This window comes from Dasypus novemcinctus, chromosome 5, assembly GCF_030445035.2.
Source record: "Dasypus novemcinctus isolate mDasNov1 chromosome 5, mDasNov1.1.hap2, whole genome shotgun sequence".
NCBI lineage: Eukaryota > Metazoa > Chordata > Mammalia > Cingulata > Dasypodidae > Dasypus > Dasypus novemcinctus.
In genome coordinates this window covers 27,823,328-27,841,242 of record NC_080677.1, presented here as the reverse complement: position 1 = coordinate 27,841,242, position 17,915 = coordinate 27,823,328, and the positions used below count along the sequence as shown (strand labels likewise).

General features: G+C 37.6%; 1 protein-coding gene across 29 annotated transcripts in view; it reads left to right on the top strand.

Annotated features, from left to right (window-relative positions):
* ITPRID1 (ITPR interacting domain containing 1) overlaps positions 1 to 17,915 on the top strand; it is a 159,491-nt gene that overhangs the window by 65,411 nt on the left and 76,165 nt on the right. For 22 of the 29 annotated variants that reach the window (XR_009185763.2, XR_009185762.2, XR_001118903.4 and 19 more), the window contains 4 exons: positions 3,541 to 3,627; positions 5,740 to 5,942; positions 9,072 to 9,646; positions 16,562 to 16,619. Coding sequence is in view for 14 of the 29 variants with exons in the window: in XM_071215099.1 (XP_071071200.1) it covers positions 3,541 to 3,627; positions 5,740 to 5,942; positions 9,072 to 9,646; positions 16,562 to 16,619 (923 nt within the window). In the remaining 15 variants the exon portion in view is untranslated. Of the gene's footprint in view, positions 1 to 300; positions 490 to 3,540; positions 3,628 to 5,739; positions 5,943 to 9,071; positions 9,647 to 16,561; positions 16,620 to 17,915 lie in introns of all 29 variants that reach the window. The other 7 variants (XR_011648792.1, XR_011648789.1, XR_011648791.1 and 4 more) reach the window with 1 other exon arrangement.

The window sequence follows — 17,915 nt, the reverse complement described above, 5'->3', positions numbered from 1 at the left end:
GATCTTGGAATCTTGTGAAAGGTCAGTGGTTTGTTAAACAAACCACAGTGCCTATAACATTTTCATTAGCCTTGAGAGAAATTGGGGTTCTGTAAATGTCATAAAAGAGTGAGCAAATTAAATCAACAAATGTCAACTTGGAGGGAAATTTAATTAAAACATATATAAAAATGGCATTCTACTATAAATCAACTATCCATAAGGACTGGTTCACAAAACAGCTAATATTCACGTTTTCCTATTGTCAAGTGTATTATCCTCATGCTGCTTGCCGGACAATAATACATACCTTTTCCAAAGTGATGTAGAAAGTAGTGAGAGTCTCCCAGTTTGAGGACAGACTCAGCCTCAGAGTGTGGTCCCACAACATCAGGATTCAGCACCACCTGAGAACTTGACAGAAATACAAATTCCTGGGTCCTGCCTCTGAAATACTGTCAGAAAGCTGTGTTTTGGCAAGCCATTCAGAGGACTCTGCTGCACACTCAGGTAAAACAACCATTGGAATAGACTATAAGCTCTTTGATGTTAAGTACCGTGCTTTAGTTACCCTTGCATTTTAAAGGCCCAACCTAGTGTCTGGCAAATAGTGAGTATGGAAATATTTTTAAATGAATTGAACTGAATTAAACTACCTAAATCCCATATGGAGGCCACAAAAACAAGGAATAAACAGAAAAATCATTAGATCATACCAACCAAATGAAGACTGAAATGGAATATTGCTATTTATTTGGTGACTCTGCATGATACAATCAGCAAATTTGTATAGTCCATGAATGGAAGTCCTTTATTCCATGTAGAAATTAAACTGAAAAGGATGAGAGATCACAAAATGCTGGCATCAGGGTTCTTTCTTAACACTTGCAGAAATGCAGGTGGTTCTGATTTGGTCTAGATGTAATTTTAAAACTAGCTTCATTTTCCTTTTGCCTCACCTGGCTTCACTGCAGTATGATAATGCACATTGGAATCACCTGGGGAGCTTGCAAGAAATGCAGTTGGCTGGAGCCCAGCCTCAGAGATTCTTGCTCTATTGGTTTCACGTGGGCCTGGGCCCCAGCTTCCAGGCAATTTTGATGGGCAGTCAGGGCTGAAAACTCTTCCTTGAAGGAACACTTCCCTTGACTGCATGAAACTGGATTGTTGGGATGGTGGGAATTCATTCGGAATTTTTGTTTGTTGTTTTCTTTTGCACTTTGAATGCCATATTTTATAAGAGAATTTTATAAAGATATGTTATCAAGCAAAAATCCTGCATAAGAAATGTAAACTGGCTGGTCCATCCTACTGCTTTTAGGAGTTGTTTGGCCATTTTCACCAAAGTGGTCAATTTGGAATTCTAGAGGCCTAGATGAAGGGAAAAGGGGGACATGAGTCTCTCCATGACCTTGAAGTGCAGAAATTAGGCAACTGGGAGGGGAAAAGGCCCTTTTCCACCTCTCTTCTCTACCTATACAGTTTGCCATAATGCCTTATGTTACCCAATCAAAAGCAATAGCTTTATTGTGGTCATGCTTGACCCCTTGAACTTGATGTTAATTTGCCAAGTCATTGTGCTTCATGAGACTTTCTAAATAATGCAGGAAATATACTTAGAAATTTTCTAGTTAACTGTTCTCACTTTTCAGGTGAGGACACAGAAAACTTAAGTTTATAGCTTAATAGTAGCAAAGCTGGGATTGAAGCCCTCTAGTCACATCACTTCCCCCCAGTGCTCTGAAAGAAACACGGTCACATCCTGTAGTGTCTCTTGATTAAGCTGCCAATGTTGTGATTTGCCAAGAGCTGCGAAGGGACCAATTTTTTAAAATATCAGTGCCATTCCCCACTGCAGTCTTGTAAAACTTATTCATGACATTAAGATGCGAAAGGGAAGGAGAAAAAGGAAAAGAATGGAAGACAATCAGAAAGAGAGAGGATGAAAAGGAAAGAAACAGTATCAAATATATGTATTACATGGTGGTAGATACACCATGGATGAATCCAGCTATACGTTTTGGAGTCAATTACGCTTAACCAATAATGTTTACCAAATGATATAATTACAACTAGTGGAAAACCAATAGTAATATATCACTCCTCTTCTTACCAATTCACCACTAAAATGCTATACAATATGTATTTTTCTCAAATGATTATTTTTTTTACTTTATTTATTTTTATCTCCCTCCCCCCAGATAGTTTTCTTTCTTTGCTCGCCTTCTCCAGGAGGCAAGGAGAACTGAACCCAGGGCCTCCCACATGGGAGGGGAATGCATGACAGCCTGAGCCATACCCCCTTCCCTGTACAATATGTCTTAATTTGTGTCCCTTAAAGGGCTGATTGTTTTTGCTACTCATAGAAATACAGAGCTAGAATGAACCACAGAAATCTCTCGGGTGACTTTTTCATTTGGGACTCACTTGTGCTCCCATGGCTTGATGGGAACTCTAACAGGACTACACACAGATTCTCCTGGACACAGAGGCCGGGGCTGTTTCTGGTGGTTCTGCTGAATACTAACTACAAAAATAAGGTGTGACACACAAACACAGAATGGAAAGAAAATATGGCAGGCCTAATACACTGTGGTGAGGAAATCAGTGGAAGGAAATCTTCTGCCTCGTTTCCAGGCTCCCAGAAGTTCAACTGTTTATTAAAACCAGAAACTAAATGTTTCTATCATTTAGAAATATGTACGTTTTCTGCCTTAATGTAGAGAAGCAATATTTTAAGAAAGAAGAGGCTTGGCCTGCCTGTTCTTATTATATGTGGACAGGACTAAGGCAAATTCAGCAGCCCAGGGAGGTTTTAATGAAAGCCCCTCAATAACTGGATCTCCTTGGGAAGAATGATATGAGCATTTTAGTCTTTGATAAATTCCAATTTTATGCCAGCTGGCTGTTATACTTAGTGAGGCTAGATCTGATCCATGGTATATCTGAGCTATATAAAACTGAATCGTGTGATAACAGGATTCTATTCTACTTGAAAGCCCTTTAAAATGGTTCACAACGCAGGCTGTTGGAATCATGTGACACTCGTTTCTGTGATAGTAAAGGAGATTGCTACCATTGCATATGGATGGCCCCAGGAGCCCTGGAACCAGCACTTAGAGCTCGTTAGCCATACAGTATGAAATCCTTCAGGAGTAGGAGCGTTAATGTGGAGTTGCTTCAGTGGCTGCTCGCTGTACCTTTTTCATCACGTAATTTCAATTTCTTCACGAAAGGTGGTGCCTAGCAAAGCTGTGCTCCTGAAAGGTTCCCCAATGATTCGCCATCTGTCAGATGTGAGAGATTCTGTTGTTTTTATAATGAGCACAAGCAGGGCCCCTAACACCTACATTCTCACACCTTCCATAGTGCAGCAGTCTCAAAAAGAGGAGCAGCTCCTCAGCTGCACGGCCTCTCTTCTACAGAGGTGTGGCCATTGTGGCATCCTTAGGAACTAAGAGGAAATGCAAATGTTTGTACTAGAAGGGAAAGATTCACAATGACCCCCCAGGGGACTATCTAAGTCAAAATATCTCGTGATTGGTATTTTCCCTACCGTAGATCTCTGCATCAGTTTTCAGAAACTCCTGTCCTATCCAGAGGGACCAGTTTCAACTCTTGCCATTCTGCAGCAAGTGTACCACAAAGGTATGTGATTTCCAGGCTTTTCATCCAGAGAAATCATTCTGTGGAACAATGGATTTCATGAAATTATAAATAGGCACTTGAGAAATATTTGTTGAGTGAATGGATAAGAGAATGAATAAAGTATTTCTAAACTCCAACTTGCAAGAGCAAAATAGAGTCATTGAAATTATAAACAAGCTAAACATCTGTCAATGGGGAAATGGCCAAATAAACTGTTGGTTCATCCATTTTATGGATTTCTATTTAGAGACAAAAGGAATAGGTAGAGATACATATACTAAAATAGGTCGTCAAGTCATTTTTTTGTAGAAACAAAACGACATGATACATATAGTATGTAAATACTTTTGAAGCAAAGAAGTAAAAATGATAAAAGCATGCATATAGAAAAAAAGTCTGTAAGGAAATACATAAATTTAGCAGGAATGGGGTTGGGATAATGACCAAGTGGGAAGAGAGCCTCATGTATAATATTAAAAATGTTTTGTAAGGTGAGCACACTTTATGTATTTCTTACATAATTAAATATATATAAAAGAGAACTAATGATACTGAAACTGTGTTTAATGACAAATCAATCAATAATCTTAGCCATTAGACTGTGGGCCTTTGGAAGGAGGGGATCATGTCTATTCATTTTTGTGCGTTAGGTGCTGAGTCCAGAGCCTAGAAAATGACAGATGTTCAATAAATATTTGAATAAATGAGTGTCTATATGATTAAGTCATTCATACAGAATTAGATTTCTCTTAATAATTTTGTTTACATCCATTGAATTCCCCAGGAGAAGCTGGCTGGCTGAAGTAGAAATAGAAATTCTTTTTACTGACTGCTGAGATTATCAGCTCTCTTTATAAGGCCTTCAAGTAGTTGGATGAGACTTCTCTCATTGCTGAAGGCAATTTCTTTTGTTGACTGTGCAGGTCATCAGCCATAGATGCAATCAGGTGACTAATGATTTAAACCTACAAATGGCCCTCAGAGTAATAATCAGGCTTGCTTGACCGAACATCTAAACAACCTAACCTAGCCAAGGTGACATGAACTAAACCATCACACATACCCAATTATCTAGTGAATTCCAGTCAATAAGATATACAAGCTGAGCTGTTTAAGGTCCACAGTAAGGGTTCCTGGCCAAACTTTTCCTCCTTGATGGAATCAGGAAGCAAAACACCGGAACCCTATGCCACTTTAGAGTGTGTAGTGTCTGACATGTGGACCTGACCAGGGAACCTAAAGGTGACTCTTTTGAATGTGTGAATAGCTAGCTGAATGATTTGTAATTAATCCAATTTATTTTTTTAATTAATACAATTTAAATGATGGAGTCACAGAAATAAAATCATTTAAACCATCTCAATAACAAAAAGCAGAGCAAACTTGACAACATTTATCAAATGTTTTGATTCCCATGGAATCCATGGAATAGCCTAGTAAAAGAGAAGCTCAGTAATTGGAAAGTGAGTTGTTATACATAAATACAATTTCCACATGACTGGTATTTATCATATAAGTGCCAAAACGGAATAAAACAATTTGACGAAATAATTTTATTTCTCAGCCAAATTTTTAAAAAAATATGTAACATACTTTAACCCTATCTAGAGGCTTAAAACTGTTATTTGTAAACATCAGTCCTTGTCATCTACATTTAATGATATCCTCTACAGATTTGTGTAGCTGAGGATACCCCAGAATGATGCTCTTAAAAAAATCTTCTTTGAGTCACTGTTTACTTTTTTTTTTTTTTTCCCAGTTTCCTCTCTTGCTGTCAACTACCACTTTGTGTTTGTTAGGGTACTGACTCTGGCTGCTGTTCCACAATCACCCTGCCCCATCTAATTTAACATTTGCCTATTGTAAAATGGAAAGCCAGGTAAATAAGCTCATTGACATTGCATGTAAAGAAAAGGCAAACAGTTCTTGCATGGGGGTGGAGGAACTGCCCTTTAAGTAAAACTATATAAGCTTTAGTAAATGCACCATCTGTCTATTCAGGTCTGTTTTTTAACTCAGTTCCTGGAAGATGGGGTGATTGAGGTAACTAAATAAATCGTTTTTGGTTCAATGAACTATTACTGGATAAAGATATTCATATTTTTACTGCAGCATTCCTGAATGGCTAGAATTTTGGGAAAAAGATCCAGTGGAGATTCTCTTGGATCTAGGGTTTGGGGCTGACGAGCCAGACATCTGCACACAAATCCCGGCCAGATTCCTGGGTTGTGGCTCTACAGCCAAAGGAATCAACATCCGTGTTTTTCTTGAAGCACAGAAGCAGCGCATGGACACTGAGAACCCTAGCTTGTATGGTAAGTGAGGACCACGTGGCGTGGACGTCCCAGGTATAGCAAAGAATAGTCGGACAGGCCAGTGTCAAGTGTAATATAGATCAGGAGAGTACATATAGTAGCAGCTAACCCCTCTATCTCAGTGACTAAAAACAGAAAAGGCTCATTTCTTGATCACTCTATATATCCACTGTGGGTCACTGTATATGTTTGGGGGAGGGAGAGCTCTGCCCCACATAGTCTTCACTCAGGGACCTGGCTCCAAATCTGGAACATCACTGGTTGCCATGAGAGGGGAGGGTGAAAAGGAGAACCATACTTAGCTCTTAAATCCTTCTGCTCAGAGACTGCATGTATCTGGTCTGTTCAGATTGCATTAGCCAAAAATAAGTCACATGGACACACTTAACTTCAAGAGGGTGGGAGCATGCAGCCTACTATATACCCAGTATATATCTACCATAGCCACAAACCCAGGATGCAGACAAACCAGGATCGGATGAGGCTTATCACTAGTCTTGAGAGGAAATATCCATTTCGTCATCTGTGAAGTTTCAAACTCTGCTTATTCCACTGGGAGTCATGAGTGGTAGTTATTGATGAGTTGTCTATCATGTCTGCATATTTGTGGATTAAGTATGTTTGAATATTATAGTTTCCTTGCTTGCTGCTATTTTTCTCCAAGTGCAGGTGAATGGAACCCTTTTCTCTAGACCACTGTTAAGAATGTCTTTGGGATATGAGTAATGTGCTCAAATATTTTAGGAAAAAAAAACCTTGAAGTTAAACAGGTTTATTTCCTATAGTATATATTTCATATGCCAAGGTACACTCTCATTCTCCTAGGGTGTTATAGTGCAGCACTTTCAAAGATATTTAGTATAGAATCCCTCTTGGAGGAGCATTAAAGAATATACCCTCTATAGAACAGGGTTTGAGGAATTCTGAACTGGGAGAAAATGCCAAAATTCTGTTTCTGTAACAGTTTTTTTAAATAAATTCTCTGAAAGGAAAGTCAAGTAAAATAAAATACTTTTCTTCTCATACAATATCTGAAGCAGAGTTGGCTGGAATTTTTCATTTCAGTTTGCATTTCCCCTGTTTTCATTGTTATGTGGGTGAAATGGATCTCAAAAGCTCAACAATGAGACTTTTGAAGAAGAGTATATAAAGGGGTTGCAATATACTATGTCTTTACCTTTTAGAAGAAATTAATATTGTCCTTTGTTGTCTCCTCTTCCAAGTAACACAGAGATGCAAATTCTTTGATCAATTCCTTCTTTTGAGTGAATAACACTTACCAATATTTGAGTAGTGTTTGAGCTGATCTGTGAAGTAAACATTTTACAGATGAGCTTGACACATGGATTATAGAGGAACTGTGATTGTATGCCCCCTCTTATTTCTACCACTTCCACTGTGCTAACAGTGCACTGTTACTATTCTCACCCAGTACTTACCAATACACTTTTTGATTCAAGAAAGCAGAGGTTGACAATGAAAGAAGCAATAGTAAAATCAATTGGCTGTTCTAAAGATAGAGTGAAAAACATGGAAAATTAGTCTCCATTGGCAATCAGCACAAACATTTGAAAGTTGGTTCTGGTCAATTGATGCATTGATATGTCTGCCCAAAGGCAAACAAACAAAGAAAGCCACAACACAATAACCTCATCCAACATTCAGACTATCTTTTTTTCTTCAAATTGACTGAACCAATTAAATTCATAGGTTTAGGCTCAGTTTATGTAGAAAAATCTATGGGATGGATGTAAAACAATCATAAAAGCTGAATTGTGATTCAGTCATACCCTCTGGCTCACAAGAGAGATTTAGTTTCAACTAAAGCTGGAACTTTGTCAGAATTTAGGCCGGGGAAGAATGTAATCAGAATGTTTCTTCTGATACATAGCAGAGCCCAAGGGCTCCTATAGATCTTGAAACAATATCACAGTTCTCCATGAGAAACCCATCACATTCAGAAAAGAGAAGGATGATTAGTCAGCAGTTTCTTCTTTCAGGTGAAGGAAATAAATGATCGTAAGCATATATATCCATGAAAGAGTCAATGAAGATGACTCTTTTTGTTTGCTGTGAAGATGCAAACAATAGGACAGAGGAAAACATCCTTACCCATGTGTATGATCTCGACCATTACTGAGCTATGTAAACCCATATGCTATTTTGGGTTGCGACCAGTCTGTACAATAACAACAAAATGTTCTGCTTTCATTGCCTTGGTTTTATTATCTTGAGAAACCAAAAATATTTTCCAAACTGGCATTGTGTGCCCAAATTAGTCCTCACTTCATTAGATCTCTCCCTTCTGCTCCGTCAATACCTGCACATTATCTAAATGATTGAGGCTAGATCATCCAGAAGGGCTTGCAACCTGAGAGTAATGTCTGTCTTCTCTTGGAAGACTGAGAACAATATATACTTTTCCTGAATCTTGCACACTTATAACAACCCATATGTATATAGCTTTTACAATTTTGCTTTGATGTTCACAGGAAAAGTGAGAAATACCTAAGACAAGTCTTACTGCCCTCATTCTCAGATTTTAAAAAACTGACCGCTTACTATGTGCCTGGCACAGGGCTAAGTATGATCTGTACATTAATCCATTGACTTGATCACATGTCCAGGGACTGGTTGACTTGGTTCGAGGTCTTCTGAATCTACATGCCATGATCTTTCCACACTATCAGGATGGAGGTGATGGAGATGATGTGGAGGATACTTACCATATAAAGTTGTGGAGGAAAACACAAGGTCACCTCATTTGACAGAGCTGGGTTCACATTCTTAAATTGAGTTTAACATACCTAAGTGTATAGATTTTGCCATGCCTATGTTTTTTTATGGTTGAACAAATGTAGAAAATTATAGGCATTTATGAATCTACATAGTTATGTACATTCAACTAAATATAAAAGGTATTCAGTTTCCCCATAACACTGTGGGGAAATACACCTCACTATGTGGGGGAAATTTTTGCCTAATGTCAGTGACATGTACTGAGAATATGGTAAGTTTCAAGAGCTTTCAGTCCTCCCCACCTTGAAAATTACATGTGCTCCAGTTTTGACCACATTGATACAGTTTCATTAAAAAGAGTCTAAAAATTGTGTTCCTTGTGTTGTTCAGGCCGTTTCCGACAGCTGCAAGTCCTGGGCCATGTGACCAATGTCTTCTCATCTTTGCTGAATGATGTTAACATCCCACAGAATAACGTGGAAGAGAAAGATGGAGGAAAGAGTATGCAAAAAGTGCCAGCATCTGGGGCCAAAGAACATCGAAGAAGAATGAGTAAACTCTTAAGGACAGCTTCAAAACAGAGCATTAAGAGGGACTGTTACCTAGAAACTCTGGAGTCACTGAAGATGAAGGACAAATTTTTCATCTCCTCTGCAAAGCCAGGAGACTGTGGAGCAGAGTTACCAGGGATGACACACAGCCACAGTCAAAGTCATTTGTCTACTTTGGCTGAGCCTCAGTCTACCCAAGACTGTGAGGACTTGATACCAAACCATCCTTCCCCATCTCTTCTGGGCAAGCGCTGTCTTCTCTCATCCATTCTGGGCAACCACACACCTCCTTCCTCTGTGTCTTGGGGGTCAGTCTGCAACAGAACTCGAAAGGAGAACTGGATTCAGACTAACAAACTCAAGAAAACGTCTCATCTTGTGGGTAAATCCCCGGACTCCTTTGAAATGGAAGAGGTCAGTGTTGTCACTCTGTGCTCAATTTCCTAAGGCAAATAACCCTGAGCAAGGCAGCCTTTGCCGTCTCGTGCTCACTAAACTACTCCATCTTCCACCCCCTCAGCACTCCAACTTATTATTCCTCAAATCATGTTCAGTCTGAAATATTTAAGGTCATTCATTTCTGGTGGCTCCTGTCAGAGATAAACTAGTATGAATCTAACCTTTGCTTTTACCCATTCCTTTTCCTTTTCTTGCTCACAAGTGAATCTGCAGGTCATTTCTGACTTGGCTTTTGCTCAGTGTCTCATTACCCATCTCAGCATGGTTTTATCTGTACTCTAACTGCCCATATTTCACCTTCTTCCCACTCAGTGAAACTTGCCCTGACCCCTCCTCCTCAGTATTCTTATAGCCTTGGCAGGGAGAGCCTTGTTATGTGAGAAACTGGATATTCCAGTGTCATCTCCCCACTAGACTGTTAGCCTCTTGAGGACCCGGGGAAGTGCCTTAGACATATCCAGCCTCCCCCACCCCACCCCCACCCCACCCCCCAGTGCGTAATGCAGGGTCTTGGACAAAGAAGGAGGGACTTGGGCTTGTTTTTCATTTCTGCAGTCTAGTATTTGTCTGCTTGCTTTGGGATTTACGGATAGTCACATAACTCCACCCCCATTTCCCATGCAGTTTCTGTTTCTTCATCCCCTCAGTCACTCACACACTTATCTTCACCCTCATTTAGATGACATCCCCACCTGTACGTCTAAGGGTTGTACACATTTCCATCATTTTTCCATTCAAAATGGCAACCAGCTTCAGGAGTTAGCTTGTTGATAACTCTGATATTTAAGAGAATTACAAGGGAAGTCTAGATGAGCAAGGCTTCCCCAATTCTACCTTTCATCTAAATTTTCCCAAGGTAGGGCAGGATCTTTGCATGTAACCCTAAGGTGGGGCCCACCTCTTCCCTGATAACCTCAAGGGCAGGGCTCAGTGAGAGGCTCTGGACACCCACTTGGCCGTCAAGCAGTGTGGGTGCAGAGGTGAACCCAGAAGTCAGTAATGCGATAAGGACAGGGACAGCCCTAGACATAACTGTTATGTCGCTATAGTGATATGTTTGGGAGCTCTGGGGAGTAAGTAGCCTAGGGGCTTCGAGGGACAAGGGACTTGTGGGAAGTAAGGCTTCATTATCTTTAAAAAAAGGTAGGAGTTAGGTGAATTTGCTTATTGGTAGCTCTCTCCATTCCACAAAGCTACAAAACTACTCCAAAACATGTAGCAGTTAATGGTTCTAGCATCTATATATGTATTTATTTATATTTGTACAAGTATGCTTATGCCTTATAGCGAATTTTTTTTAAGAATCTTAAAATTGTAAACTGAATTTAAAATAGTACTATAAAAACAAACAAAAATTATGGAAGGAGGAAAAAAATAGACTGTTGGCCACTTGCCCTGATTTGAGGATAAACTGAGATGGTATTACAAAATAGCATTTTCTTTTAACTCAATCTTGCAAAAATAATGTAATTACCAAATGAACATTTAAATTACTATGAAGAATGTCAATCAATTCTACAGTCTATTAGTAAGTTTGCTATATTAACCAGGATCCAAACAAAAGGTTTTGCCAAACTTCAGCCCCTTCTTTAATATAATAGTACATATATATACTATTTTTTAAAAGATACTTAGATTACATAAGTGTTACATAAAAAATAGAGGATTCCATATGCCCTGCTCCCTACCATTCCCAGACTTTCCTACATTAACAACATCCTTCATTAGTGTGGTCCATTTGTTATAATTGATAGAAACATTTTGGAGCATTGCCACTAAGCATGGATTACATTTAACATTGTAGTTTACACTCTCTTCTGCACAATTTTATAAGTTATGATAAGATATAAAATGGCCTGTATCCATCATTGCAACATCATGTAGGGCAAGTCCAATGTCCCAAAAATGTCCCCATTTTACATCTATTTTTCTTTCTCCCTCCTCTCAGAACTTCCAGTGGCCACTGCCTCCACATCAATGACAAAAGTTCTTCCATTGCTAGAATCACAATAAGTCTATAGTAGAATACCAATAATTCTACTCTAGTCCATCATTCATTCTCCAGTCCTGAGGATTCTGGGATGGTGATGCCCACTCTGCCTCTAACTGAGAGGGGGACTTGGATCCCACAGCTCAGATGGATAGGACTCTCTTGCTTGCAGTTGCAGACTCTCTCTGTTCCTTGACATGGTTGTTTTGTCCATCATCGTCTCCTTGTTAGTTGTCCTGGGTGAGTCCAATTAAGTAGAGAGTCAGCGCTACAACTCTGTTGAGATTCAGGGTCCAACTGGCAGTTGGGCAGCCCAAAGATTTAAGTCTTTTAGACATACACCTATCAATTCTAGTACTAACCATAGGTTCAAATTGAAGGGACAGAAGAGCCATGTGTAAGGAAGCCACAATTGAGTCCAACTCTGTCACACAGGGGAACATAAATTTCAACCTTAACTTTCTTCTGCTCTGAACCAGACTGATTTACAGGAAAGAGATATTCATTTTATGCCATCTATATGTGAGAGTACAAAGATAGATAAATATCAAGTTTAACATAAAGAATTAAGAAATGAATGTCAGTTATTTCCTGGTATACTTCCAAATATTTTAAAATGACAATTGTTTAAGGAAAAACTACACATGAGTATTTGTAGATACAGGGGAGGGAAAGGGAATATACACTAAGACAACCAAAATAAAAGAAAACAAACTCACAAGTTCCTTGACACATAGATGGTACTCGGTAAATATTTGTTGAATGAGTCAATTACCACTAAAAGTTTGGGCACTATTAATTGGGTTCATGTGTAGCTTCTATATTGCTAGAAAAATAGAATATTCTGTTTAACGTCATAGCCAACTTTGTTTATGGTATTTCCTTTTATATTTTCCCAGATCTGTGTGTGTGGTTAGATGTATATGTAAGGCAGAGATAGCCCTAAATAAGATTAAACAAACAAACAAACAAACCCATTACTACATGGACTTTTTAAAATTTTTTTAATTTTTAAAATTTTTCCTCTGGGAAGCAGACGTAGTTCAGTGAATGAACACCTGCTTCTCATGTATGTGGTCTGGGTTCAGTCCCTGACACCTCCTAAAAAATTTTTTTTTAAAAGTCCTCACTACACAACCAGGGAAAAATTGTTTTACTCAGTGTGAGTGGAGGAATAAATGAAGCGTGGATATGTTTTATCCTAAACAGGACTTAATGCCAGATTTAATATTTATCTTTCAATGGCAATTCTAAAACTCCAATTATAGGAAATGAAAAATATGTGCGAAATTGGCAGATTTTCATGGCATTTAAAATGTGAGCCAACATACTTACATATTTAGGTATCAAAATTTCAACTACTGTTGGCCAAATTTTGCCTCCAGATCAATCCATAATGCTTTCCCTAAAGTCCTATGAAAGACTGGATTTGGCAATATTTGGTTCATTTCTTAAAATTTCTTTTAAGATTTTCTTAAGATTTTCTTAAAGATTTCTTTTTTCAGGAGGTACCAGGGATTGAACCCAGGACCTCATACATGGGAAGCAGGTGCTCAACCACTGAGCAATATCCACTCACCTGCATAGATTAAAAAATTTTTTTAATTGACATATATCATTCATACATGAACACACATAAACAATAAGTGAAAGTAAAGATTGCAAACTTACAAAATAAACATACATAACATCACACAGGGTCTCATACATCACCCTTCCACCAACTCTTTGCATTGATGTGAAACATTTGTTACAAACTATGCAAGAGCATTGTCAAAATATTACTACCAACTATATTCCTTATCTTACATTTGGTGTATTTTTCCCCAGACCTATACTATTTTTTTAATGTATTTTTGTTACAGATATTGTGAACTTGCAAAACAATCATAAAGATGTGTAGATTTCCCATACAACTCCAACCCTGGTGGAACATTTGTTATAGATTATGAGATAATATAATTAGACTATTTACCACCAATCATGGTCAATAGCATACATTTGGCACACTTTTTCCATACACCTCCATTATCAACACAGTATAGCTTGGCATTAATGTAAGACTATTATAGTATTGCTGTTAACCACAGTCTACAGGTCATACCAATTGTAGTTTTCCCATGTTTTCCATATTCCCATCACCCTGCAATAGTGATGTACATCTGCTCTAGCTCACAGAAGGACTCTCTTGCATTTGTACCCTTAACCACAATTCTCAACTGCCTCTGGGTTCACTGTGTTATTCAGTCCCTAGATTATTCTTTAGCTTTCTTTCTATTGACATTTATTTCCCCAGACTACCTTTTTCAGTCACAATCCCATTTATAAACCAGTTGTTACTCACTATAATGTGTTACTATCAACTCTATCCATCTCCACACTTTTACAGTCAAGTTAATTAAAACTTCTATGTACACTAAGCATCCATAGTTCTTCTCAACCCTCCTCTTGTCTCCTTATAACCTATACTCTAGGTTCTAATTCCATGTGTTTATTATTTGTATTTAGTTCATATTAATGAGACCATGCAATATTTGTCCTTTTGTGTCTGGTGTATTTCGCTTAATATAATGTCTTCAAGACTCATCCATGTTATCACATATGTCCCAATTTCCTTTCTTCTTATTGCAACATAGTATTCCATTGTACATATACTGCATAGATTTTTAATGCAAAAATCTTGTGTTTACTTTAATTTTGTGGGATAAAGCCTGCCTCTTTCTCTTTTAATTCCCAAATATTTTAAGTAAATTTTTAGTGACTCTGTTAATTATAAAACTTGGGCAATTGTAAACTCAAGGTAAAATGCTTTTTTAAATCCACAATAAATAATCTTTCATCTTCTACCTGGCTTGCATTTAGGGATATAGGGTTCCTATACTCTAAAAGAACATTAGCTATATCATTAAACAATACCAATCTCCATCTCAATTAGAAGAGGAATAGTTCTAAAGTTATCATTATTTCTTGATTTTTAATTTTTTGAAGAGAAAAAAATATTTTTGTTTGAATAAGCATTCAGACAAACTGTGATCATTTTTTTAAAAGATTTATTTATTTATTTATTTCTCTCCCTTCCCCCCCCCCCACCCCGGTTGTCTGTTCTCTGTGTCTGTTTGCTGCATTGTCTTTGTCCACTTCTGTTGTTGTCAGCGGCAAGGGAATCTGTGTTTCTTTTGGTTGTGTCATCTTGTGTCAGCTCTCCGTGTGTGCGGCACCATTCCTGGGCAGGCTGCACTTTCTTTTGTGCTGGGCGGCTCTCCTTACGGGGCGCACTCCTTGCACATGGGGCTCCCCTACATGGGGGACACCCCTGCATGGCATGGCACTCCTTGCACGCATCAGCACTGCGCATGGGCCAGCTCCACACGGGTCAAGGAGACCCGGGCTTTGAACCGTGGCCCTCGCATGTGGTAGACGGACACCCTAACCACTGGGCCAAGTCCGCCGCCCAAAATGTGATAAATTATAGGCAATCTGCAGTATTGGTTCCCATGGAATAGCCCAGGCTTCCATTTTAAAATGTTCTGACATTTTTTTTGTTGTTCTATTTTCAATAAATAAACTTGTGCTTTACATTGCACTAAGTGGATCTTTCTCATTGCTATTGGTCTCAGCAAATATACATTCTTAATATCTTTGAAAATTTATAGGATGAACACTGGGGTTTTTGTTACTAAAATCAAGAAAAAATAATGCTAAGAAGTATGTCTTATTAATTACAAGTGTAAACTAATTTATTTTTAAAAAAAGAGATGAAGGATTGAAAAGAGGGAATGAATATTTCCTCTTCTATTCTTGAGCAAATATCGTCATGGTCCTCAGTTTATTCCCAGGTTAAAGGTCATTTTTTGCCGCATATACGATGAGAAAATATTTATGTCGTTTGACCCAGTTTCCAATATTAAGACCTTAATCCCAAATAAATAATATGATAAGTAGAAATAGATTTATGTACAAGGATAGTAATCTCAGCATTACTGCTATTTGCAAAATTTAGAAAATATTCTAACAGTGGGAGAATTGTCAAGTAAACTAACGTGTATTCAAAATTTGGTCTACTGTTGAGCCTTTAAAGAAAGTGTTTTCGAAGACATTTTATGATATGGGATAAAATACACCCCCTCCAAATTTTTAGGTGAAAATTTTTGACTACATAAATACATCCAGAACAATTTTTTTTTTTTAAATGAACACCTGCAAGGAAATAACCCAAATATTAACAGCAACTGTTTTCTTACTTTATCTAACTTTTCTGTACTTACCAAGCTTCTATATAGGAAGCAGGCATGACTATTTTAAAGTAATATTTATCACTTTGTTTTAGCAATAATTTTATTCTTGTTAAGAAAGTGGTACTTATCAATTCATGACAATAACGTAAAAAAATAAATTTTGCTCTATTTAGAAATTAAATTTGCTTTGAGCTATGAAAGTCTATATAGCAACTGAGTCATGAGTTTTCTGAATGGCTCTCCATAAATTGACTAAGACCTAATTATATCCCTTAAAGGGCTAATTTTACAAATAAGAAATAACTTGCTTTCTACAAATATCTTTGAAGTTCCTTGGGAGCAAAAAAATATTTAAATAATGACAATATTATAATTAGTTAAATTTAGTTCAAATGCCAGATGGTCCAAGAAGGGCCTCTGCTCCTTCCACACAGAAGTGGTCTCTCCTGAATTCCTTTAGCTCTTTGAATCTTTATCATGGGTACCTTGCACATGTTATTTGAGATCAGAAAATCATGTTTATTCCTCTTATTGGTTCCAGTAGACATCCCAAGATATGTTGATTAAATAAATGTAGTGAATTTATTGTGAAAAAATTTCTAATGAAAAAATTTCTAATGAGATTGATGCATTTTGATGTCTCAGATCCAGAGCTTTGAAGAAGAGATTGGAAAGCCTCTTGACATAACTTCAGGAACTATAGGTAAGAATTCACCAAGGTGAGCAATTTCATTGATTACCTCTCAGAAAGAGAATGGAGATAACTGAGACTCAGCTTTCTCAATATGTACGGAGATTTAATTGTCTTCAGGAGATGCCATATATCTATGCAGTGTCTGGGACGTTAAGAATCTACTAGCAATGCAAATGTACATGTAAATTTAAAAATACTTACCAGAGAAATGTTCAACATCCCTGGGGCTAATTTGGTAGGTGGCTTTTCGAACACTAACTCTATATGGTCCAACCAGGAATGGATTGCACATAGGACTGGCACTAAACAATGAATTCTGTCTTACGCTTATGTTTACCTGGTTGCTTGATGTTGTCCAAATCATATCACTTTACTGAGCCTTAGTTTTCTAATTTTAATAAACTGATAAGATCAGAATATTTTTAAGTTTTCTGCCAGCATTTATATTCTAAATTAAATGATAGCATGACCTTCACATCATACTTTCAGCGGAAATAAGATGCCTGCATATAACTTTTCAAATCTTCTCTTAGAATGATTCCAAACAATCCTAGAAACAGAGAAGGAAGCCGTTCTCTTCTCCTAGCTCATATGCCCCCATTCAGCCATCACTGTGATTCAGCATTTCCATGTTCCAATAATGGAGCGAGAAATAGACAGGGATTAGTTAAGCAAAATAGAGCAGACGCAGCTAGCGCAGTTCCTGAAGAAAATATGCAAATTTTTAATTTAATTTAGTGTGGTGTCAAACACATCTTTTTCATTACAAAGTGTATGTATGGGCCTCATTTTGCTAAATGCTGTTTAGAAATTATGCATTAGTAATTATAGGGTCCTGCTGATTACATAAATTGTTATCCTGCTCTTCAAAGTAATTACCACATAACCTGCATTGAGGTTTATAAGACAAAAATAAACATCTGTTTTCCATCTAATTGAATGCTTCTCAGTGAAGCTGGAGGTCCCCTTGCCAATAGGAATTGCCTTCCTTGACATTCAATTAAGAGGTCTACTGGTCTCATGTAAGTCACCCCAATTATTCCAAAAAATAATTTGGGAAGTTAGGCAAGAGTACTAATCTACATTTAACCACAAATTGAGGAAACAAAGTAAGAGAGGTGAAGGTTAGCCAAATGGAGAATTGGAAATGGGATCTTATTACCTTCAGAAATAGACCTGTTAATCTAAGAAAAAAAAAGGGCTGAGAAAAAATAAGTAAAACTGATCCAATTAATGGAAAAAGGGGGAAATTATCACTTTGATATTAAATATATGTAACATATATATCATAGTTTTTAATTTTTT